The sequence below is a fragment of the Oncorhynchus keta genome, chromosome 21 (genome assembly GCF_023373465.1).
Source record: "Oncorhynchus keta strain PuntledgeMale-10-30-2019 chromosome 21, Oket_V2, whole genome shotgun sequence".
Lineage (NCBI taxonomy): Eukaryota > Metazoa > Chordata > Actinopteri > Salmoniformes > Salmonidae > Oncorhynchus > Oncorhynchus keta.
The window spans coordinates 12,138,909-12,164,983 of record NC_068441.1 but is presented as its reverse complement, the minus strand read 5'-3'; the positions used below and the strand labels follow the sequence as shown (position 1 = coordinate 12,164,983).

Below are 26,075 nucleotides of genomic sequence, written 5' to 3'. Positions count from 1 at the left end.
TTTTTATGAGCTATTTGGATGCTGGTATAATAATGATCTATTTCCAACAGCTCAGGTTGCAAGGAAAAGAAAGCGTATATATTTTCACCACTAGATGGTGTCAATAATGTTGATATTCACATAACGCTGTTTTGCTGAGTGATCATTATTTATGTACTTGCAGGCAATCATGAATTATCATTAACATTGTCCCAGGCAACATATACATTTGCTGGGACTGTACTACCCTTACATCAAAAATACCTACTTTTACATGATACTTTTTGAATTATCAGTATATAGTACGATATCAAAACTGCATTGCAATTAACATTAGCAACACTTGCTCTTTCCATGACATAGACTGACCAGGTGAAAGCTATGATTCCTTATTGATGTCACTTGTTAAATCCTATTAAATTACTGTAGATAAAGGGGAGAAGATAGGTTAATGAAGGACTTTTAAGCCTTGAGACAATTGAGACATTGATTGTGTACTAATTCAGAGGGTGAATGGGCATGGTGAAAGATTTAAGTGCCTTTGAACAGGGTATGGTAGTAGATACCAGGCACACCAGTTTGTGTCAAGAACTGCAACTCTGCTGGGTTTTTCACACTCAACAGTTTCCCGTCTGTCTCAAGAATGGTACACCACCAAAAGGATATTCAGACAACTTGACACAAATATGGGAATCATTGGCTTCAACATGGGCCAGCATCCCTGTGTAACACTTTCAATTGAGGCTATTCTGAGGACAAAAGGGGGTGGAACTCAATATTAGGAAGGTGTTCCTAATGTTTTGTGTACTTTGTATAATGTATTCTTTTACGGCTACAAAGATTTATTTGAAGTATATTCCTATCATAAATATTTTGCAGTCGAGCTAAACACAACAGGATATTTTAGAGGTATTGGCTTCTAATTACATTTCTTTGTGAAAAAAATGGAACCTATGCCATGAACGGAATTATACATAAAGCCGCTGAAATCAACTATTCCTCTGAAGAACAGTGTGTGCTCGGTCAAAAGGATGAGCCTTTGATTTGTTCAATAACATCAATGCTATTCCATTAATGGCAAGAAGATCTCGTATCCTGCCGCATTACATTTTGTGCACATCAATTGACCCTTGAAGTGAGAGGGACACAGAGGAGAAAGAAGAGCCGGAGAGGGCGAGGACGACAAAAATAAAAGCGAGTGTCTGTCTACTCACTTGGTATTTTCCACTGTTACATAAAAGACCCAGCGCTATAGCCTATCCACCCCCCTCACACCAAGCTCCTCCCTCTGTGAATAACCACTTGGTATGCTCCATAAGCCATAACTTGCTGTCCTCATCCAAATACTTTAGTTGACTGATTGAGTACACTAAGGGAGAAGGGTCCTGTAGAAGAGAGAGCGTGTGCTTGAGAGAGCCAGTGACTTTCTTGGGAGTGCTTTGACTCTGTCTCTCTGTCCCAGGAGAGGAGGAGGGCGATGAGCTGTCCTGCTAAAGCTCTGGAGGGCTGATTGTTCCCCACCTCATCGCATCTCTGTGCCTGACTGTGTGAACTGACCCTCCAGTCCTCCTCAACAGTACATCTTATCTGATTCTGCAGCTCTCTGTCCGAATCTGCGAGCACCATGAGCTCATCTGGGGCAAACCTCCACAACAAGCGTCTACCCTGTGAGTAACTTTACAGCTTATTTAGCTCTCTCAACAACTGCTTGAATGTGTAGGAGTTGGAAAGACTGTGTCACTGTGTGAATACACCGTAAGTTATTACAGATCATTTTTGTAATTTATTCTGTACTGTACTGTTTTTATTAACTTTCTACATAGGTTCATTTACTGTAATCCCCCTATTCCTGAACAGAAAGATACATAAAAAAAATGATTGTCCATATTTGGTTATCTGCTTTAGCCTTTACAGACAGACAAACACATTCAATATTTAGGGAAGAGAAACATAAATCAAGCCACAATCAACATAACCTGTTGAAGTAATTATGGGTGAAATACTGATTCCTGTTGTGTTTGATGTTGTTGTTGTTGATGTTGGTGGTGTTTGAGCATTTAAATGTGTCAGTGTCGGTGTTGGCGGCTTTGAATGTTCAGCCGATGTAGTAAGGACCTGCTGTTTTGACGTTACTAAGGCTGGCATACTGTACATGCTTTCCTGACCAAATAAAGACAAGAATGTTGAATCATCACCGTATATACTGTCCCGCTGTAATCAGTGGGACTCTACTCAAGCCGCTGAGGGTTCTTAAAGGGATATATTCTCATTTTGGTTTGGGGGCCACAAAGGCATCCATTGGTTTCACTGACATAAATCTCTAACTCCTAATGAGATTGTGTGTCTATCTCTTATGGGAACAGATTTACTGCAGTGACATAGGGCTATAGACTGTCCTACAGACGGTGCTCTCACAGAGAAACCCAGATAGGGGTAATTTCATTTGTCAGTCAGTCAGTGGCGTCTGGGGCTAAATTGGATCAGAACATGACTGTGAGAGAAGACATCTTCCATCTGTTGCGTTGACCAGTCCCGGTGCCCAGCGCCCTGCCTGTATGGACTGAATTGTGTGGGAATGTTATGTCTGGAGCAGTTTGGGTTGGCTTGGAGGACTGAACAGCTGTTGTCACACTGTTGAAAAGTTAGATGACGGGCTGAGAATTATGAAGTGAGTGCGCAGTTGGTATTGAATGGTCACAGACAGGATGGTTGCTGCCAGAGTGCTCCTTTAAAACGGAGCCAGCCTCCCACCGAGGCAGACACAGCCTGGTACTGTCCTCATAGTGACATAGCCCACTGTAGGATGGAGAGATGGTCACAACACAAGTCTGTTTTTAGTTCACCTGTACTAATTTCACTTTGACTGCTACTGCTGCAGTGTAGATACTGTAGTTTGTCCCTAAGCATGGCTGACCAACAACTTGATCAGCCAGATATTTATTTTTCTAATGCTATTTAGTAGCAATTAGCCTGGGGACGAGGTTAGGCGAGAGAACAACTTGATTGGTATGGGGGGGGGTGTATCTATATGTATTAATATATGTGCACATGTGTATTTCCACTCATATCCTTTAATCTATGCAGCCCTCAGGTCAAAGACCAAGTCCTCTTAATTCGCTTTGAACAAATCTTCCAACATCCGTAAAACTGACTATCCTACCGATCCTCGACTTTGTCGATGTCATATACAAAATAGCTTCCAATACTCTACTCAGCAAATTGGATGCAGTCTATCACAGTGCCATCCGTTTTGTCACCAAAGCCCCATATACTACCCACCACTGTATGCTCTCGTTGGCTGGTCCTCGCTACATATTCGTCACCAAACCCACTGGCTCCAGGTCATCTATAAGTCTTTGCTAGGTAAAGCTCGGCCTTATCTCAGCTCACTGGTCAACATAGCAACATCCACCTGTAGCACACACTCCAGCAGGTATATCTCACTGGTCATCCCCAAAGCCAACACCTACATTGGGCGCCTTTCCTTTCTGTTCTCTGCTGCCAATGACTGGAACTAATTGCAAAAATCACTGGTTGGAGACTTATATCTCCCTCACTATCTTTAAGCATCAGCTGTCAGAGCAGCTTACCGATCCTTGCACCTGTACACAGCCCATCTGTAAATAGCCCATCCAACCAACTACCTACCTCATCCCATATTTGTTTTTCTGCTCTTTTGCACCCCAGTATTTCTACTTGCACATCCTCATCTGAACATCTATCACTCCAGTGTTAATTTGCTAACTTGTGATCACTTCGCCAATATGGCCGATTTATTGCCTTACCTCCTTTGCACACACTGTATACATATTTTTCTATTGTGTTATTGACTGTTTGTTTATTCCATGTGTAACTCTGTGTTGTTGTTTTTGTCGCACTGCTTTTGCTTTATCTTGGCCAGGTCGCAGTTGTAAATGATAACTTGTTCTCAACTGGCCTAAATGGTGAAATAAAAAAAATCCCACCCTCTGCTTGGTGAAAAAAACAACCCCGGATTCAGACCAGGTGCATGTGAATGCCTATAGGCATATTGTAGTTAATTAAATACAACAATACAGTTATTATTCATTATTCATAAATCTGTCAATATATGCTGGAAACACAAAGCTCTTAAACCTCTCCCACATCAACACAGGTATCACTCCCATTATTCATTGTATGGGAAGTACATAGTGGATTGGTTTCAGGTCTTTGCTGTTCACCATGGACCTATGGCAGGATAATTACTAACTACTACTCACCCAGCTAGCATTCCTTGGAAGTTGTGTAAACGTAAGTTGTTGTTTTCCCATTGGTTCTGGGAATGAAGCCATCAGTAGTGATGTGTGGGTAAAATCACTGCGGAAGCCAAGCCAGAAGAAAAGGCCATTTTACAACCTGTGTTGTGATAATTTCATTTTTTGCTCTATAACCTGTTAGTTCATATGCTTTGACACTGTGATACATAGGCCTAAGGCCAAGACAATAAGAAGACACAGTGGCAGAATAAATTCAACCACAAAATTCATCACAAAACCAGAGAGCAACCTCTGTCCAGTGAACTTTTTGAACTCCAGGAAATGAATTTGCTTAGGGAATAATTAATAAATGTTCTATTGTGGCACGGCGTCGGGGAAATTCGAGCCTACGATATTCTGTTCTCTATCCATGACATTAGTCCACTGTGCCACCAGGATGGAGCTAGCATGCCATGTTTTGTTTTTTACTTATACGAAGCTGTTCATTTTAGTCTTTTCAAACAGACCCTACTTCAAAGGAAACAAGCACTCATTAAAAAGATCAGGTGTGGCCAATTACTGGGCGTGGCCAACAGACCTGAACATACTTAACAGGATAGAGTTTTTTTTATTTTTAACTGACCACGGGAGCCAGTTTGCGCTGCTCTGTGAAGGGTGTAGTACACAGCATTGTACCAGATATTCAGTTTCTTGGCAATTTCTCGCATGGAATAGCCTTCATTTCTCAGAACAAGAATAGACTGACGAGTTTCAGGAGAAAGTTATTTGTTTCTGGCCATTTTGAGCCTGTAATTGAACCCACAAATGCTGATGCTCCAGATACTCAAATAGTCTAAAGAAAGACAGTTTTATTGCTTCTTTAATCAGAACAACAGTTTTCAGCTGTGCTAACATATTGCAAAAGGGATTTCTTATGATCAATTAGCCTTTTAAAATTATCATCTTGGATTAGCTAACACAACATGCCATTGGAACATAGGAGTGATGGTTGCTGATAATGGGCCTCTGTACGACTATGTTGATATTCCATTTAAGAAATTTGCCGTTTCCAGCTACAACAGTCATTTACAACATTAACAATGTCTACACTGTATTTCTGACCAATTTGATGTTATTTTAATGGACAAAAAAGCATTTTTCTTTCAATAACAAGGACATTTCTATGAGACCCCAAACTTTTGAATGGTTGTGTATGTTTTTAAATAATATTATTATAACCTTCTTAGAACATTAATGTTTTCTTGTGGTTTTCATGTAACGTTGTTTTAATGTTCAAAGCACATGACCTGTAGAAAACATTATGCTGAAGTACCTAAATTGCCACCCATTGTTCTCAGAACATTGTGGTAGCTGGGTATCCTGCACCATTCCCAGAACATTGTGAAAAGGTTGTATGCTAAATAACCATAGGACAACCAAGCTCTCAACAAGCTCTAAGAAACATATGGTTCTCAGAACGTTATTTGCTAGCTGGGCAGGCTCGTGACAGCACAAGATTTGAGAAATGATAGATCAGTGCAAGGCCAGAACTATTCTTTTGGGTTTAGCCAAACATTTCAGTGACACTCCCCACTGATATGAAAATAGCAATCTGAACTATTCATCACAAAAAGAGGATCCGCAACAAATAGGTTCCAGGAACACCAGGGAAGATGAACAATTGGACAGTTTATGTATTGCCAAAGGGCTGGTAATGAGTTATCATGTGATTATGACTAGGAGTCTTCAACTCACGATGGAGGGAGCTCAGTTGACCGACACATACATCCACTCCCACAACACTCCTGGCTAAACCTGCACATTCATGGTGAGTGAGTGTCGTCTAATGGAGACATTTCTCAGATGTCAGCTGCTTGGGTCCATTGTGGACCAGTAGTCTGCTCATGGACCACAGAGGGCACTAGGACAGGAGATTGAGGCTGACTGACACATAAACGGTCCTATTGTCTGTTCGGGGTGTGTATGTTTGTGCTGGGGGAAGGAGGGGGTTCATAATGTCATTTTGGTGTTTACTGAGTGAGATATGTGGTGGTGCCAGGCTGTGATTCAACCCATTGCAAAAAGCTTATCCCACACACCCAATCCAAACAAACACACACACTGCTCCACTTTCACCATCAATAATTCACTCTCTTTGCAATTGGAACCAAGCCCAAATGGGAGTTTCCGGCAGAGAGCAGGAAGATACAAAAAAAACAACCAAAATAAGCAGTGTAAAGCGAGGCATCTTGTTTTATGAAAGGGAGGCTGCTGCCTGCCACCGAGGTCAGTTTACCACCTACAAAACCTCTTCCATTAACTAAGTAATTGCACAGGGCTTCATATAATCTGATGGTAAAGCTAGTTTTTCTAAACTGTTTAAATGTTGACCCCTGATTCTCAGCAGTTTATCCAGTGAATTTCCAGTTACAGGCAGTCATGGCCAGCTGGTGATCTCCAGTGCCTGCTTTAGCCAGCTACTAGACTGCTGAGAGTGGAATGTGATGATGAGAGCAGCAGAAAATACATCCTGTCAAAACAGCAAGACATCCTCAGCTAATGAGCCCCAATCAGAGTTGTCACATTTCTTCTCTTGGCTCTCCCTGTCTATTCCACACCAATTCCTTTTGCTTCTCTTTTAAATCCTACTGCTGGCTTTCCTCTGAAGCTAAGTAGAGTTGGTCCTGGTCCGTCCCTGGATGGGAGATCAGAAGCTGCTGGAAGTGGTGTTGGATTACTAGTAGGAGGCACTCTTTCCTCTGGTCCCCCCCAAAATATCTCAATGCCCCAGGGCTGTGATTGGGGACATTACCCTGTGTAGGGTGCCGTCTTTCGGATGGGATGTTAAACCGGTGTCTTGACTCTCTGTGGTCACTAAAGATTCCATGGCACTTACCATAAGAGTAGGGCTGTTAACCCTGGTGTCTTGGCTAAATTCCCAATCTGGCCCTCATACCATCATGGCCACCTAATCATCCCCAGTTCTCAGTCAATTTACCTGGTAAAATAAGGGTGAAATAAAACATTTAAAAAATACATTCCTTCTTTCTCCCACCTTCTTTGTACTTCTATTGAAACATTTACTCTTTATCTGACCTTTCTCACTCCTCTCTGTGTTCTGTCCACTTTCCCTCCTGACTTGACTCCTCTCAAACTCCAGAACAAGTGATGAGATGGTCCATGTTAAAATAAAATGTTTCCTGTCGCCCTCCCACCCCCTCAGCAACATTAAAAGGTCAGTCTCATCTCCCCAAACAGCATTACATCACGTCTATTTGGTCCTGATGCATCTGGTCAGGAGTCACTGCCTGGTGAAGGGAGGGAGAGAGAAAGAGAGAGGGCGAGAGACTTGCAGAGTGATGTGTAATTCCAACATTTTGAATTTTCTTTCCAAATTTAGAATGACTGCCAGGTTGGAATGACTAAGATATGAGACTACCTAAAGCATGTAAACTGGAACAACTAGTTCAGTAATGGGTGCAATAAATCCAAGTAATATATTGGATTAGTTTATTAAAATGTATGTTATACTGTACATAAATAGCATAAGATTAATAAATCAAAAATATGGTTATTGAAAGAATTTAAATAATCTACCTGCAATAGAGCATGCTGGGAAATATGAGAATGATGCCTGTGGTTTTGGTTTAACATTGGTTTAATTTGCTCTGTGGCAGAGAATTCCCTCAAAATGAGAGTCTAGCAAACTAGTCTATACTCAGTTTGCACAGAAGGAAGTGACCATTCCCATAAGGGTTTTAGTTTCAGAGCTGCTCTAGCAGGACCACAAACCAGCTGCCCGGGTGAAAGATCTAAAACCCAAAAGCATCTGGATCATCTGGAAAGCTAATCATCCATGTTTTGTTCCCAAACACAGTTTGTTGTTCTGAGGCTCTTCCGGTCATCACCCTCTCAGCACTAAGGTCTAATGTGAGGATGAATACAGGGAGGGACAGTGCGTTGTTGATGTAATGGGATACCCCTTTCTACCCTTCCCTACATGCCCATTGAGTAAAATAACTTCCTCTCACTCGCATCAAGTCTTCAGAATCAGGCCCAGGCCCATTCCCTCACATCCCCGCTTTTGCATTTCTTTTGTTTTTACTGTCAGATCTGTGTTTGTCTTTGTGTGGGAAGGTAGAGTGGGCACGCTGACATGTCCGGCTCTGTCTGAATCCGACAAATTTCACACGTCCAGCTGGTACTGAGCCCTAATCCTACACTCTGTCCCTCCCACAACTCCCACTGCATTCACTGAGACGGAGGGAGGGAGTGAGTAAAAACGGTGGAAAAACCTGTCTTAAGAAAATCAGACAATCTGCCTTCATCCTTTTTGTCCCAGTCCTCTCTCATTGCCCTCCCTCCTCTTCCTCCCTCCTGAATAGCCACTCTGTGTTGCCTGCTGGCTGTCACACTGGATCGCTTGTGGTGTGAACTGGGGGGGTTTGGGTAGGGATTGGAGAATGACTGACCGGAAAAGTGATCTCATCAATCCAGGACATTTGTGATCACATCATTGTGTGACCTAGGGAACTGATCAGAGGTTAAAAAGGTCCGTTGTGAATTTCCCATACCTTATTGATTTAAGGTGACTAGATGGTCACTAAATGGAATAGGAAGAAAAGCATCTTTAACTACTCTCCCTTTAGCTCATGTATAAGCCAGGTCCCAAGAAAAATACATCAATGCATCAATGTCAAGCAGGTTGTAGGATCTATTGCACTGACGTGACGGGTCATATTCCATTTGTATAGCTGAAGCAATTGAAATGGTAATTTACGATTGAGCCGACATATGCAGCATTTACCGTGAATGCAGTCTCCATGATATGAGACAGAAACCGTTGGAAGCAGTAGAACGGTGAGTAGACATTCCGCTTTATAATGGCTTTTCCCCCCAGCTTTTAGATATTCATAAAACCCTCTATAGCCTGTCTCAATATCATATGCCCATGGGGAGCAATTATGGTGCCTGTCGCTGTATTTAGACATAGGTTATTTAAAACAAGTTTAATTTTATTATAATTATTCATCATATTTTTAGGTCTTGTCATACGTGAATTTAATTGTGCTTAATGTCAACGCTTAGCATGTCCATGGCTCACAGGCCAACTACACTGCTCGCGTCGCAAAATAAATGGAGAAATCTAAATTATTAAATGATTGCGCGCACCAGCGTTACCTAGGGTTAAAATAGAAGTCAGTTCTATTTCTGGCGCAGATCGCGCTGCAAGTCCTGCCTCTCACACCTCCTCATTGGTTTATAGAAGCAGGTACCCACGTGCCATCTCCTCATTGGTTATACACACGTGGGTGACAAAGACGAAATAGGTCGGTGGCGGTAATGAACGTAATTTATGAAAGTTGCCAATCGCAATATAAAGTCAAGAGAAGAAAATGCCTGGAAGGAGGAGAGATGACTATAAACAATTCGGTTGACTGTTTTATGTGTGGATTAATTGGTGGAGTAAAGGACCTTGTGCATTTCAGGTAAAATAACAACTCAATGTTTATATCCCAGGACAAATTAGCTAGCAACAGCAACAGCTAGCTAAAATAGGACAAATTAGCTAGCAAGTGCAAGCTAGCTAGCTAAATTGCCATAAATGTTTAATGCTTTTCGACCTGTCCCCAAATTAATATAATTGGTTCAGAGTTTGTTTTGATATTTTAACCTGCGTGTCGCGATCGGTGTGGAGGGACACAATACATTTATGCACGATGGCGCACGCGCGCAGCAGGTTTCTGTTAGTTGTCAGACATAATTGCAATTTAGAGTACAGTAGGCGTGTATCAGTGCAATGCTGTGCTTGAAATTTTTTCCCCCAACTATTTCCAATATTTTTCTTACAACAATATGGACTGCAAACATGTTCAACATATTTAGCAAACATGGGATAGGCTTACATTTAGTTTCGGTTGGCTATTTCCACTGAGTGTACAAGACATTAGGAACAACTGCTCTTTCCATGACATAAGCTATGAAGGCTATGATCCTTTATTGATGTCACCTGTTAAATCCACTTCAATCAGCGTAGATGAAGGGGAGGAGACAGCTTAAAGAAAGATGTTTAAGACTGAAAACAATTGAGACATGGATTGTGTATGTGTACCATTCAGAGGCTGAATGGGCAAGACACAGATGTAAGTGCCTTTGAAAGAGGTATGGTAGTAAGTGCCAGGGTGGTTTGAGTGTGGCAAGAACTGCAACTCTGCTGGGTTTTTCACTCTAAACAGTTTCCCGTGTTTATAAAGAATGGTCCACCACCCAAAGGCAATCCAGCCAACTTGACACAACTATGGGAAGCATTGGAGTCAACATGGGCCAGCATCCCTGTGGCACACTTTCGACAACTTGTAGAGTTCCCGCCCCAACAAATTTAGGCTGTTCTGAGGGCAAAAGGCGGTGCAACTCAATTTTAGGAAGGTGTTCCTAATGTTTTGTACATTCAGTGTATAACAGAGAAACATTCCAATTGGAGCTGATAACAAAAGACTGTAAATACACAACTTCAAGCAAGCACATATTTAGCCATGGAGCATGTTCTGAGTGACCAGTGAAGGGCCAATCCTCAACACACCTACAACTTATTTATTCATCAAAACCCAGCACTTTTGGGCTATCAGCTATTGCGCCCATAAATCCCACTGTGAGATTACCCAAAATATTTTTGACACACCCACACCTATCGTGCTATTGCCAGCGCTAAGATATACCATTGCATTAGATTTTTTTTTAAGCCTGTGCAGTCAAAAATTCTTCCACACTATGAGATAGGAATAATAGTCAGACACTTCAAAAATTATGACAAAGGACATTTAGTGTAAAAGCTGTTTGAAAAGATCGCCTGAAATGTCAGCCTGTTTTGGTGGGATGGAGTTTTGGTCTGCCTGGTGACATCACCAGGCTGTAAATTAGCTAACAGACCAATGCATTGTTTTCTTCAAACCTCTCTGCCAATAACAGCAGTTTTCCCTTCCCCACTCAGACTACTCCCAGACAGTCCTAGCAAGGTTCTTGCAGGAAGGTACTTAATTGTTACACAGAAATGATTTGATTTTGTGATTAAAAACAGCTGCATTGGACCTTTATAAACCTCTTAAATTTAAATAAATGTAATCAAAAATGTATTCTATTTAATCCCCAAAAGTAATTATTTATCATGAGAGGGCCATAAACAATAACGAGTCATTCTGCATACTCCAAGAAAGGTTCAAATCCCACATTCTGGTAAAAAATATTTATAAATGACTGAGGTGTAGTCACTTTTGTACACACAGTACAAATATGATAAAAATATGAGAATGTTACATTTTATATGATGTATTTCCTATTCAACAAACTAAACTCAGCAACAAAAAAAGAACCGGCCCTTTTTCAGGACCCCGTCTTTCAAAGATAATTCATCAAAATCAAAATCATTTAACAGATCTTCATTGTAAAGGGTTGAAACACTGTTTCCCATGCTTGTTCAATGAACCATAAACAATTAATGAACATGCACCTGTGGAACGTTTGTTAAGACACTAACAGCTTACAGCAATTAAGGTCACAGTTATGAAAAATTAGGACATTTAAGAGGCCTTTCTACTGTCTCTGAAAAACACCTGGTCATCTGTGTGAACGTGCCTTAGGCATGCTGCAAGGAGGCATGAGGACTGTAGATGTGGTTAGGGCAATAAATTGCAATGTCCGAACTGTGAGACGCACAAGACAGCGCTACAGGGAGACAGGATGGACAGCTGATTGTCTTCGCAGTGGCAGACCACGTGTAACAACATCTGCACGGGATCGGTACATCCGAACATCACACCTGCGGGACAGGTAGAGCATGGCAACAACAACTGCCCGAGTTACACCAAGAAGACACGTCAGTGCTCAGACTGTCCGCAATAGGCTGGGAGAGGCTGGACTGAGGGCTTGTAGGCCTGTTGTAAGAAAGATCCTCACCAGACATCACCGGCAACAGCGTGGCATATGGGCACAAACCCACCGTCGCCGGACCAGACAGGACTGGCAAAAAGTGCTCTTCACTGATGAGTCGCGGTTTTGTCTCGCCAGGGGGGGATGGTCGGATTCGCATTTATCATCGAAGGAATGAGTGTTACACCGAGGCCTGTACTCTGGAGCGGTATTGATTTGGAGGTGGAGGGTCCGTCATGGTCTGGGGCGGTTTGTCACAGCATCATCGGACTGAGCTTGTTGTCATTGCAGGCAATCTCAACACTGTGCATTACAGAGAAGACATCCTCCCTCATGTTGTACCCTTCCTGCAGGCTCATCCTGACATGACCCTCCAGCATGACAATGCCACCCGCCATACTGCTCATTCTGTGCATGATTTCCTGCAAGACAGGAATGTCAGTGTTCTGCCATGGCCAGCGAAGAGCGTGGATCTCAATCCCATTGAGCACGTCTGGGACCTGTTGGATCGGAGGGTGAGGGCGAGGGCCATTCCCCCCAGAAATGTCTGTGAACTTGCAGGTGCCTTGGTGGAAGAGTGGGGTAACATCTCACAGCAATAACTGGCAAATATGGTGCAGTCCATGAGGAGGAGATGCACTGCAGTACTTAATGCAGCTGGTGACCACACCATATACTGACTGTTACTTTTCATTTTGACTTTCCCTTTGTTCAGGGACACATTATTCAATTTCTGTTAGTCACATGTCTAATGGAACTTGTTCAGTTTATGTCTCAGTTGCTGAATCATGTTATGTTCCTACAAATATTTACACATGTTAAGTTTGCTGAAAATAAACGCAGTTGACAGTGAGAGGACATTTCTTTTTTGCTGAGTTTAGGAATAAGACTTAAAATTACTTCTAAATATGGTATAATCAATTTATAAAATGACTATTAGATTACACCTCATATATTTATTTTGAGAGAAAATTTGCAAATTTTCTAAAAGTCTCAAAGAACATGGCTTCCTGAACTTGCCTTTTATCTCATATTTATCATGTTCGTCTATGACAAACAGAAGGTGTGTTTTCTTTAAAATCCATAAATTCCATTAGATTACTGGATATAAATCGATCTCTGAATGTGCTACAGTGGCGAAACCATATTACAATGTAAGGATTCCAGGCATATGCTGTGAGGTAGTGTTCAGCCAGGAGTTGATGGACTTCACACAGGCAGAAGAAACATACACCTGTGAGAATTAGGGTTACTGATCATTGCAAGCCATTTTGATCTATGGTGACCACATATCAATATATAAGTGAAATGTCGGTTGGGACCAGAACCATAACCACGCAGGTCCCCAAAACAGGGGACTTTACATCTAAGACATTTAAAAAAAAAGAGCTCTAAGATATTGGTAATTTCACCAGAATTTTGAGATGCACCCTGGCATGTTTTGATATCTCAGAAATCAAAACGAATTCAAGTTCATGTTGGACATCCTCCTCAGATGCCTGGCCTCAATTCTGTCTGGCATCTTGCTTTGTCAGCATGGCTTCCACTGTGCCGTTATGAGAGAACACAGTGTCTGGTTATCTGGTTGTGTAAGACTGTGAGAAGAGAAAAAGGAGTCACTCTCTTTCCCCATGCTTACAGTGAGCAGCTCTGGTCTGAGCATGCAGACCTCCCCAGTGACCTTGTTGACTGCCATCTCTACCTGACGGGGGGGACATAGTAAAGAGATCCTGATCCATTGAGGTTTCTTTTTTTGGACAAATGTTAAGAGCTTGAGCTAACATACAGTTTGTATTGTTGTGCCTCTCTTATCTTACACTTATCTTATAACGACAATATGCATTAATTTATAAATGACAAGGGTTCAAATTACTAGATGTAACAGAGATTGGGGTCGGATCATGTGTTTATGTTGCCGTAGAGATGCAGTTGTCTGTATTGCTGTTAAGCGCCGGTTGTCTCAGCTTTGGTTGTGATGTCAGGCGTCATGGAACTTCTCGCTGAAGAAACTCTCTCCACTTCATGTACACTGTCAGGGCTGCCAGATGGTTTCTCCTCAGTGGTCTTGGTTCTTTTGTCGTCCGAAGGGGCAGGTGATGGAGATGGCACACCAAGCAGCTGCCAGCCCAATAGAGATTCCTGGGGACCTTTGCTGGTCCTCATGAATGATGGTGAGGAGCAGGATTGGCAGTTGTGAGGCCATGACCGTGAGGAGGTTGGAGTTGTAGTTGACTCTGGAAGAATCTACCCTTAGGATCCACTAGACACTTTTATGTCGTGGAGACCAATGTCTATTTTGTGTTATTAAGCTATATACAATTTGGGTTGTCTATGTGTATGGCTGCATTTCAGGTACATTTTTGTACATTTGAATGTTGCAGTAATCGGACCTAGGCTTAGCATTTGAGCAAGTTAGAGAGAAAATGATTTTTGATTGCAAGCCTTGATCCCAATGAGCGACAAAAGAGTGATCAAGTTAAGATCCAGCATCTGTAGGTCTCCATAGAAACCAATGATGCATTACAGGTAATAACTTTATGACATCACTTTGTGATGCGTTTGGGTTCCGTACACACTAGTGATGCAGTAAACATCACAATAGGCTTATTTTTCAGCCTAGCATTGAGAAAATTGAGAAATCAGATGACCTATTAGATTTCCGTTGAGTTTTCTATTGTATATGTCTGTAGACCCACAGCATGAGTTCACATGATCTCCCAGATTGTGGCTGAAAAAAGAGCAGCCTGCATGGTGAGAGTGTTTCAGTGGGCTCTGTCGTACGACTTCATGACGTAATCGTAACTCCATCACTCACACCATGCTTTGCTTTCTGCGGGGGAGTAAAAAGAGTGACACTATCCTTCTCTCTCTGTTGGTTACATAAACAGCTCTGGGAGACTTGACCTTTAGAAAATACAGAGTTGGAAATGACAATGAAAAATGTTCTCAATGCCGGGTAATGATTTTTCATCACTTGATGTTAACAATGAACCACGAGGGGAGAGAAAAGGGGATGATAAGAGAAGAGAAGACAAGAAAGGAGAGGAGAGTAGAGACTGCTTAAGGAGGGAAAGACATATTTCTAATTATATCGGCTTGTTACATGCCTCAGTTTAGCTTAGTTGGTCAGATAGCTGTTAGCCTGCACACCACTGCAAGTTATGTTAGGAAATAGAAGTGACGGATGAAATCATGTTGCTCAATGTAATGAGTTATGTCGTGTACATACACAGAGCGATAGAATCTAAGATGAAGCACAGTTGTGGCCTAATTCCATGACTGCAAACTTGTAACCCATAGAGCACACAGAATACCAATGTTATGAACCGCCACAACTCATTTAATGTTTGGCAGGACGCAGTAGACATCTCATCAGCTCTGTATTTTTGCTGTGTCATTTTGGTTTTGTGCCTCTGGAGCTCTGAGAGTTTTCTTGGGCTGGTGTCAGAGGCTCTCCATCACACGGCTCAGTGTCTTAGTGTTTACCCACGAATGCCCAGTGGTGCAGACAAACAGACAGACAGGCCCAGGGGGCGTCTCCCCTCTCCTCCCCAGCTGACCCGAAGCCCCAGGACAGGGCTGTCAGACTGAAGGAGACAGGAAGTTGCTGTGACAGGCCTGCCTCCTGCTATCACTAGACAGAGGACTCCACAGGACCAACAGGGAGGCTGGGGCTGACACAGCAGACTGGACTGGGGGGAGTCTGTTGCCCTTTTCAGATGGGCTTGAATCATTCTGCATACAAAGGAAAACGAGGAACACTATTGGTATTATCATTATACTGTACCATTTTCTTACTGAGAAGCATGGTCACAACACAAACAGAAGCAACACTGCTTCATGTGATTCCTTGTCATGACTCAGCAAGGATAAAAAAAAAACATTTTCTGAAGACGATGTGAAAATACAATCCCATTTGGAGCTTGCAGTCCTGTGGTCAGAGGTCTAGTTCCTCTTTCCCTTGTCATTGTCATTGTTTCTATCCTGATCCCTCTCTGTCCTCAGCTGCTCAGAGCCTAAGTACTGTGCTGCTAATATTTTTATTTATTTATTTATTTTTTATTTTATTTTACCTTTATTTAACCAGGCAAGTCAAATTCAGGCAAGAACAAATTCTTATTTTCAATGACGGCCTGGGAACAGCAGGTTAACTGCCTGTTCAGGGGCAGAACGTCAGATTTGTACCTTGTCAGCTCGGGAGTTTGAACTTGCAACCTTCCAGTTACTAGTCCAACGCTCTAACCACTAGGCTACCCTGCCGCCCCTCTGCCTGTGTGTGATCAGTGTTCACTGCACAAGCCAGATAATATTTACATTATTCCCAATTTAAAAACCTCATCCAATTAACCCAATCCCTGCCTGTAGCTTCTCATTATGCCTAAATCCCTAGACACTTTTTTCAGAGTAGGGGGTCAATACATGGATGTGGTGAGAGGACAGAGCGAGGGCAACACTTTTACAGAGCTGTGTTGAAATCTCCAATGTATATCAATCTGCTGTCTGCTCAAATGTGTGTACATGTCACTTTATGATGTCCATATTCCATCGCTAATCCGTTAGTGACTGTGTTTACAGATTGAGTTTTATGTTGACAGTGGGAGAATATGTCTTGTCAGTCTGTATACGTGATGTGTTCAGGGAGCCCACCATAAAAGGTGATGTAACCTGATTTACTCTGAGTCATAAACACACTGGCATTCCTCAGGTTATTCTGGGTTCCTGCATTTCTCTTTCCTGTATCCTGCGTATCACACTTGTGTGCTGTCCCCTCCCCTGGCTCTAGCAGCACTTTGCTTTATTACAATGGTGCTGATGAGGTGGGAAATGTGATTGCATTGTATCCCAAACAAGATTAACTTAGGGAATTGACAGTTGACATTTGCAAAGCAATTGGTGGGTGCTGAGCGATTAATACAGTACACTGTGGTACTGTGTGAATATTGTATGTTTTGATTTCTCAAGCCATCCACACTGGTCAGGAAATGTATGGGTCTGCAACAGTAAAAGCATTAGCTTTATGTAGAATGGGCCGGCTCTAGCATTTTGGGGGCCCTATGCGAGATTTGGTTGAGTGGCCCCACACCTCGCAGCAAAACATTTTACTGGCCCCCCTACTGATGGTGGAGATCTGCCTACGGTGTGGACCTGCCCAATGAAGTCTCTCTACCAGACGAACTCAATGCATTTTATGCACACTTCAACAATAACAACCATGCCATGCGTGAGAGCCCCCACCAACCCAGAGGACTGACTGATCTTGCAACACTTGCAAAACAGCAGGGCTGGATGGTATACAGGTCCGAATTCTCAGAGAACGCGCAGAACATCTGGCAGGCATATTCACAGTCACTTTGAACCTCTATTTGTCCGGGTCTGTAATCCCCACGTCTTAAGCTGACCACCATCATTCCTGCTCCCGAGAACTCTAAGGCTTCATGCCACTATAACAAGTGCCCTGTAGCACACATCTGTAATCATGAAGTGCTCTGAAAGGCTGTCTATGGTACATATCAACTCCATCATACCCTAAACCCACTCCAATTTGCCACCCCAACAGATCCATATACAATCTCAATTACACTCCACACTGCCATCACCCACCTAGATAAGAGGAATACTTACAGTTGAAGTTGGAAGTTTACATACACCTCAGCCAAATACATTTAAACTCAGTTTTTCACAATTCCTAACATTTAATCCTAGTAAACATTCCCTGTCTTAGGTCAGTTAGTATCATCAATTTATTTTAAGAATGTGAAATGTCAGAATTATAGTAGAATAGCAGAGATAATGATTTATTTCAGCTTTTATTTCTGCCATCACATTCCCAGTGGGTCAGAAGTTTACATAAACTCAATTAGTATTTGGTAGCATTGCCTTTAAATTGTTTAACTTGGGTCAAACATTTCCTTCCACAAGCGTCCCACAATAAGTTGGGTGAATTTTGGCCCATTCCTCCTGACAGATCTGGTGTAACTGAGTCAGGTTTGTAGGGCTCCATGCTCGCACACACTTTTTCAGTTCTGTCCACAAATTTTCTGACGGACTAAGGTCTGGGCTTTGTGATGGCCACTCCAATACCTTGACTTTGTTATCCTTAAGCCAATTTGCCACGACATTGGAAATATGCTTGGGGTCATTGTCCATTTGGAAGACCCATTTGCGACCAAGCTTTAACTTCCTGGCTGATGTCTTGAGATGTTGCTTCAATATATCCACATCATTTTCCTTCCCATTGATGCTGTCTATTTTGTGAAGTGCACAAGTCCCTCCTTCAGTAAAGCACCCCCACAACATGATGCTGCCACCCCCGTGCTTCATGGTTGGGATGGTGTTCATCGGCTTATACAAGCCCCCCCCTTTTTCCTCCAAACATAACGGTGGTCATTATGGCCAAACAATTCTATTTTTGATTCATCAGACCAGAGGACATTTCTCCAAAAAGTATTATCTTTGTCCCCATGTGGAGTTGCAAACCGTAGTCTGGCTTTTTTATGGCGGTTTTGGAGCAGTGGCTTCTTCCTTGCTGTCGTTATAGGACTTCTTTTACTGTGGATATAGATACTTTGTACCTGTTTCCTCCAGCATCTTCACAAGTTCCTTTGAAAGTACGTTCATCTCTAGGAGACAGAACACGTCTCCTTCCTGAGAGGTATGACGGCTGCGTGGTCCCATGGTGTTTATACTTGCGCACTATTGTTTGTACAGATGAGCGTCGTACCTTCAGGCGTTTGGAAATTGCTCCCAAGGATGAACCAGACTTGTGGAGGTCTACAATTGTTCTTCTGAGGTCTTGGCTGATTTCATTTGATTTTCCCATGATGTCAACCAAAGACGCACTGAGTTTGAGAAGGTAGGCCTTGAAATACATCCGCAGGTACACCTCCAATTGACTCAAATGATGTCAATTAGCCTATCAGAAGCTTCTAAAGCCCTGACATAATTTTCTGGAATTTTCCAAGCTGTTTAAAGGCACAGTCAACTTAGTGTATGTACACTTCTTTCCCACTGTAATTGTGATACAGTGAATTACATTGAAGGCAAAAAAGTATTTAGTCAGCCACCAATTGTGCAAGTTCTCCCACTTAAAAAGATGAGAGAGGCCTGTAATTTTCATCATAGGTACACTTCAACTATGACAGACAAATGAGAAAAGAAAATCTAGAAAATCACATTGTAGGATTTTTAATGAATTCATTTGCAAATTATGGTGGAAAATAAGTATTTGGTCAATAACAAAAGTTTAGAATACTTTTTTGCCCCACTGTATACACAGAGGATAATGGGGAAGATGGGCGACAACTGGAGGGGGGTGGAGACAATCACAAAAACAATTGAAACCGATCAGGGCGTGACAGTAGCACCCCCTCCCCCCCTCTAGCGGCGCCACCTGGCGTCCTACCTCGCATGTCAGATTTTTAAGTGGGAGAACTAGCACAATTGGTGGCTGACTAAATACTTTTTTGCTCCACTGTATAAGTGAAATAATCTGTCTGAAAACAATGACTTGTGTCATGCACAAAGTAGATGTCCTTCCGACTTGCCAAAACTATAGTTTGTTAACAAGAAATTTGTGGAGTGGTAGAAAAATTAGTTTTAATGGCTCCAACCTAAGTGTATGTACATTTCAGACTACAGCTTAGCATTCAACACCATTGTCCCCTCCAAGCACGTCACCAAGTTTAGGACCCTGGGATTGAACACCTCCCTCTGCAACTGGTTCCTGGACTTTCTGACGGATCGACCCCAGGTGGTGAGGGAAGGCAACATTACCTCTGCAACGCTGATCCTCAACACGGGGACTCCACAGGGGTTTATTCTTAGTGCCAGGACAACAACCTCTCCCTCAATGTCAGTAAAACAAAGGAGCTGATCATGGAGTCCAGGAAACGGAGGGGTGAGCACGCCCCCATCCACATCAACTGGGCTGCAGTGGAGCGAGCCGAGAGCTACAGGTTCCTCAGTGTCCAAATCACCTCTTCCCCCTCAAGAGGTTGAAAATGTTTGGCGTGGGCCCTCAAATCCTCAAAAAGTACAGCTGCACCAATGAGAGCATCTTGACAGGCTGCATCACTGTTTGGTATGGCAACAACACTGCCCTTGATCGTATGGTGCTACAGGTGGTGGTGCGGACAGCCCAGTACGTCACTTGGGCCGAGCTCCGTGCCATCCAGGACCTCTATCAGACAGTGTGAAAGGAAGGCCTGGGAAATTTGTTAAAGATTCCAGAAATCCAAGCAATAGAGTATTCCATCTGGTTCCACACAGCAAACTCTACCAGTGCATCAAGTCTGACACCAACAGGCTCCTGAACTGCTTCTATCCCCAAGCCACAAGACTGCTAAATAGCCCGTGTAGCCATTTTGTTAATCTATCTGAGTTGACTGTTGTTCTATTTTTGCACTCTCTATGCACACTCACAAGAATCTACACACTCAAGCACACTGATACACACACACACACACACATTTATGATGACTCTACACAACCACTCACATACAATCATCATATATGTTGCTGCTACTCTGTTTATCACATACCCTTATTCATACATTATCTACTGTACCTCTATCACTCCAGTATCCCTGAACATTGTACATATGCTATTCGAACTGACCCTGTATATACAGTGCCTTCGGAAAGAATTCAGACCCCTTGACTTCTTCCACATTTTGTTAGGTTACATCCTCATTCTGAAATGGATTAAATTGGTATTCCCCCTCATCAATCTACACAACATTGCATAAAGCAATGCAAAAACAGGTTTATAGAAATTGTTGCTAATTTATTAAAAATGTAAAACTGAAATATCACATTTACATAAGTATTCAGACCCGTTACTCAGTACTTTGTTGAAGCACATTAATAAGCAGCTATTACAGCCTCGAGTCTTCTTGGGTATGATGCTACAAGCTTGGCACACCTGTATTTTTCTCCCATTCTTCTCTGCAGATCCTCTCAAGCTCTGTCAGGTTGGATGGGGAGCGTTGCTGCACAGTTCAAGTCTGGGCTCTGGCTGGGCCACTCAGGGACATTCAGAGATTTGTCCCAAAGCCACTTCTGCGTTGTCTTGGCTGTGTGCTTTGGGTCATTGTCTTGTTGGAAGGTAAACCTTACTGCACATGCAGGGCATCATTAAGTGATAATACATCATTCACAAGTGATAATATCGTCACTCACCAGACTATTTGAATCTTGTCTTTACATATACTAAATAATATATGTGTGAAATGTGTTATGATTTAGAATGGACCATTATCATGCACCTGTCGGAATAGGTGAGATTTTCCCCGTGGTTTATTTTCATGCCAGCCATGTAGGCTATACTCCTGTTGTAAATTGAAGCAATGTGCTTAATATTTGGAAAGTTGAGAAATAAATATAGTAGGCCTGGCCTATAGAAAGCTGATTGGATCCTCTTTTTAAAAGAGGCCATAAAAACTGTTTTATCGCGCCTATAGAAATGTTGCGCAATATGAGCTCATGGGCACTCATGAAGTGTTTGATTAGATTTTTAATTACATTTGCATTGATGTCAGTGTGATTAGAGAGACAGAGTGCTGAGTACCAGAACATTAGCAACCGGCAGTTAGCAAGTTTGGTACTCTACTAATAACCATATGCACCATCAGAGCGCAGTTTTGGAGAAGGTCACGTATTACCGTCACCATAACACCCCTACCCTAAACCTTAAGTGAACATTTCTCTCTCCTTACTTGTGACAAGTGTTGGTGAAGCCAGGTTCAGGTATGGGGGAGAAGCCTGCCCCCTGGGTGGTCCTGAGCGCTCTGGAGCAGGTTTTAATCACGGATCTCTCTGTACTTTGCTCTGTTCATCTTTCCCTTGATTCTGACTAGTCTCCCAGTCCCTGCCGCTGAAAAACATCCCCACAGCATGATGTTGCCACCACCATGCTTCACCATAGGGATGGTGCCAGGTTTCCTCCAGACGTGATCCTTGGCATTGAGGCCATAGAGTTCAATCTTTGTTTTATCCGACCAGAGAATCTTGTTTCTCATGGTCTGAGAGTCTTTAGATGCCTTTTAGCAAACTCCAAGCGGGCTGTCATGTGCCTTTTACTGAGGAGAGGCTTCCGTCTGGCCACTCTACCATAAGGATTGATTGGTGGAGTGCTGCAGATATGGTTGTCCTTCTGAAAGTTTCTCCCATCTCCACAGAGAAACTATAACTCTAGAGCTTTGTCAGAGTGACAATCGGGTTCTTTGTCACTTCCCTGACCAAGGCCTTTCTTCCATGATTACTCAGTTTGATTGCGCGGCCAGCTCTAGGAAGTATCTTGTTGGTTCCAAACTTCTTTCATTTAAGAATGATGGAGGCCACTGTGTTCTTGGGAACCTTCAATTTTACAGACATTCTTTGGTACCCTTCCCCAGATCTGTGCCTCGACAAAATCCTGTCTCGGAGCTCTAAGGACAATTCCTTCTACCTCAAGCCCTGGTTTTTGCTCTGACATGCGCTGTCAACTGTGGGACCTTATATAGACAGGTGTATGCTTTTCCAAATCATGTCCAATCAATTTAATTTACCACAGGTGGACTCCAATCAAGTTGTAGAAACATCTAAAGGATGATCAGTGGAAACAGGATGCACCTGAGCTCAATTTTGAGCCTCATAGCAAAAGGGTCTGAATGTAAATAACGTATTTCTGTTTGTTATTTTTAATACATTTGAAAAAGAAAATGTTTTTCACTTTGTCATTATGGGTTATAGTGTGTAGATTGATGAGGAAAACATTGTATTTAATCCATTTTAGAATAAGGCTGTAACGTAACAAAATATGGAAAAAGGGAAGTGGTCTGAATACTTTCCGAATGCACTGTAGCTTGCTCACTTCTCGTGTTCTTGGTCGGGATTCGGCAATGATTACTACAAGTTTAGATGGCTGGCTAGTCTAATTTACCAATCTAAACATTGTTAGCTGACATGGCTAATTGATTGACTGTCAGTGTCTGACATAACATGAGAAAATGCACAACTGCTGATGCAAAACCACATTTCTAAATTGCACCCAGTTTATTCTACTATTCTTACTCTCAATAGTAAGTTGATACCCCAACTGAGTTCCTAAAACTTGTTGTTTCATGAATAAAACAAAGGAGAGAATGTATGATATGTTTTACAGGATCAATCATGTAATCATATTTCACCGTAAAGCATTAGTAAGAAATGTCGCATATGCATGCTCTATCTACATTATGCTAAAAGTGTCTGCTACTGAGTGGTACCAAGGAAAACAAGTCTGCTAGAGGACATGAAAAGCCCAAAATTCACTGCCCCAAAACCTGAGATTACAGTAAAGGCTGGGTTTTCCTGTCATTTCTTGTTCCTATGGTTCAGTGTTACCCCTTTCTGGCATTCACATTGTTTCTTGCAGCTTTGGGGAGTGTTGATCTTGCAGACCTGTTTGACCAGGGTTTCTGACAGATATGTTCTGTTGTTCTCTGTGCCAGCGGAGACCGAACATGCTCAGAGGGTCCCAGGAATGGACGCAGCCCAGCAGATGAAACTGAGAGAGCGACAGCGCTTCTTTGAGGAGGTCTTTCAGCCCGATGTGGATGTCTACCTGTCCTCTGCCCACTTGCAGATTCATGACTATAAGAGACGTGAGCGCAGTCAGCATCACACATGTCCATACCCAAGCTCAACCCTTACCTTAGCCATTACCCTAACACTAGATTCATGTCCACACCCTGGCTAAACCCTAATACTAAACCTAGATTAATGTCAAAACCATGGCTCAACCCAAACCCTATCCATAACCCTAGATTAATGTCCAAACCATGGCTCAACCCAAACCCTATCCATAACCCTAGATTAATGTCCAAACCATGGCTCAACCCAAACCCTATCCATAACCCTATATCCAAGTCCGCACAATTCAAGTACTCGCTTTCTATCACTCGCCATATTACACTGAACAAAAATAAATAAGTATCCCAGAAATGTTCCATATGCACAAAAGCTTATTTCTCTCACATTTTGTGCACAAATTGTTAACATCCCTGTTAGTGAGCATTTCTCCTTTAGCCAAGATAATCCATCCTTACCTGACAGGTGTGGCCTAAAAAAAAGCTGATTAAATGGCATGATAATTATACAGGTGCACCTTGTGCTGGGGACAATAAAAGGTCACTCTAAAATGTGCATCTTTGTTACACAACACAATGCCGCAGATGACTCAAGTTTTGAGGGAGTGTGCAATTGGCATGCTGATGCAAGATCATTTAATGTTTATTTCTCTACCATAATCCGCCTCCAATGTTGTTTTAGAGAATTTGGCAGTACGTCCAACCGGCCTCACAACCGCATGTAACCACGCCAGCTCAGGACCTCCACATCCGGCTCCTTCACCTGTGTGATCGTCTGAGGGGAGGGGGTGGTATTTCTGTCTGTAATAAAGCCATTTTGTGGGGAAAAACTCATTCTGATTCGCTGGGCCTGTACCCCTGCACAGCCATGTGAAATCCATAGATTGGGGCCTTATCAATTTCAATGGACTGATCTGATTATATGAACTGTAATTCAGTAAAATCTTTGACATTGCTGCATGTTGCATTTATATTTTTGTTCAATATACACACGTGAAAGTTTCTCAATGTTGCTAAACATTTCCTATGAGAAGTGAAACTGACATTATATGCCTCTAATCAACCTCACGGTTGTCTCTTGGGTTGTTGTTAGCTCCCATTGGCAGTGTCTCGTCCATGGAGGTTAATGTGGACATGCTGGAGCAGATGGACCTCATGGACATCTCTGACCAGGAAGCACTGGATGTCTTCCTCTGCTCTGGAGGGGATGAGGGGGTGCTGGCCTCCCCTCTGCCAGGTAAAGGTGAGTGGAGGGGAGACGCCAGTCTGAGGCCGTCCTATGTTGATAGTGTAGTATTTGGCAGAGAGTCAAGGCTTTTATCCTCCCCTATACTAGCTGGCAACACTAACTGCAATATTGAGCGTAGCACTGAGAATCTTTTGTCTAATATCCCCTTAATTTTACCTACAGTAGTTCATGGAAACAACAACAACGATAAGGTAATCAACCAGGGACGCTCTCTCCACTACACTGACGGTTGTGATGGGAAGTTCCGCGTGGCCTCCACCTCCTCCACCAACAGCCAGAACACCAATGAGGACGGACGGGACACCCAAGTCATCCAATCAGATGATGCAGATGTGCATGTCGACACAGTCTTGCTGATGGGATCACCCCCAGGGAAAGATGAGGAGAAGAATCGGTCTATCCTCTCTTCCTTGGCGCCTTCCTTCACTTCCAATATTCAGTAACATTTTGGACTTACTGATGCTTACAAGTATCACTTAAACTGGACACACACTTCCATGGACTGGCAAGACAACTGCCACTTTCCACAGCCTTTTCTTTACTGTTCATTTTGTTTTGCCTGAACTGTACATATAAAGCCAACTCTTCTCCAAGCTTGTCCCTATTTATACTTCTGGAATGTAGATGACAAGACATTCCTTTTTATTTCCTCATTTAGCATCCTATTAAGATCTGGCAATGTGTGGTACTGTTTTGGGAAGGACATTTTTGTGTGTAAGCAGGCTTTACTATACTACAGATCGGAACAACTGAGTGGAAGTAAAAAAGTAATAATCTGTATTAACCAGGTTGAAATAAAGGTTGAATAATTTATGAAATAAAGATCTAGAGAATTAATATTTTTTTTATGTGAGAACTTTTTCTTCTTTAGAGAGAAACATTGCACAACTTTGCCATGCTTTGTAAATATGGCCCTTAGTTCCCATATTCCCTAAAATGTTCAACCAACCCAAAACACCTGCCACAAATAAGGACATATTGTACATAGTGCTTAGTGGTGCTTTAATTTGTTGTCTCTTTCACTTAGTCTCCTCTTATTCTCTGACTTAAGGTTTATTTATTTTAACTATGAATAGGAATAAAAAAAAATAACATTTG

At 42.4% G+C, this 26,075-nt stretch overlaps 1 protein-coding gene across 2 annotated transcripts; it reads left to right on the top strand.

Annotated features, from left to right (window-relative positions):
* Nucleotides 1-1,318: 1,318 nt before the first annotated feature.
* On the top strand, nt 1,319-26,075 carry LOC118400128 (dysbindin-like). Of its 2 annotated transcripts, none has more exons than XM_035796651.1 (4): nt 1,319-1,646; nt 23,591-23,743; nt 24,822-24,965; nt 25,140-26,075. In XM_035796651.1, exons 1-4 carry the CDS (start codon nt 1,604-1,606, stop codon nt 25,418-25,420), a joined length of 621 nt encoding a protein of 206 aa, XP_035652544.1. In that variant the 5' UTR covers nt 1,319-1,603; the 3' UTR covers nt 25,421-26,075. The 2 variants fall into 2 exon arrangements, with proteins under 2 accessions (XP_035652544.1, XP_035652543.1); XM_035796650.2 differs by having other exon boundaries at nt 1,320-1,646; nt 24,822-24,971.

Excerpts from the sequence above, each read along its gene's own strand:
- LOC118400128 (XM_035796650.2), top strand. The coding sequence starts at position 1,604 with ATGAGCTCATCTGGGGCAAACCTCCACAACAAGCGTCTACCCT. Across the intron at positions 1,647-23,590 it reads CCACAACAAGCGTCTACCCT|CGGAGACCGAACATGCTCAG; the intron begins GTGAGTAACTTT and ends TCTCTGTGCCAG. Across the intron at positions 23,744-24,821 it reads GATTCATGACTATAAGAGAC|CTCCCATTGGCAGTGTCTCG; the intron begins GTGAGCGCAGTC and ends GGTTGTTGTTAG.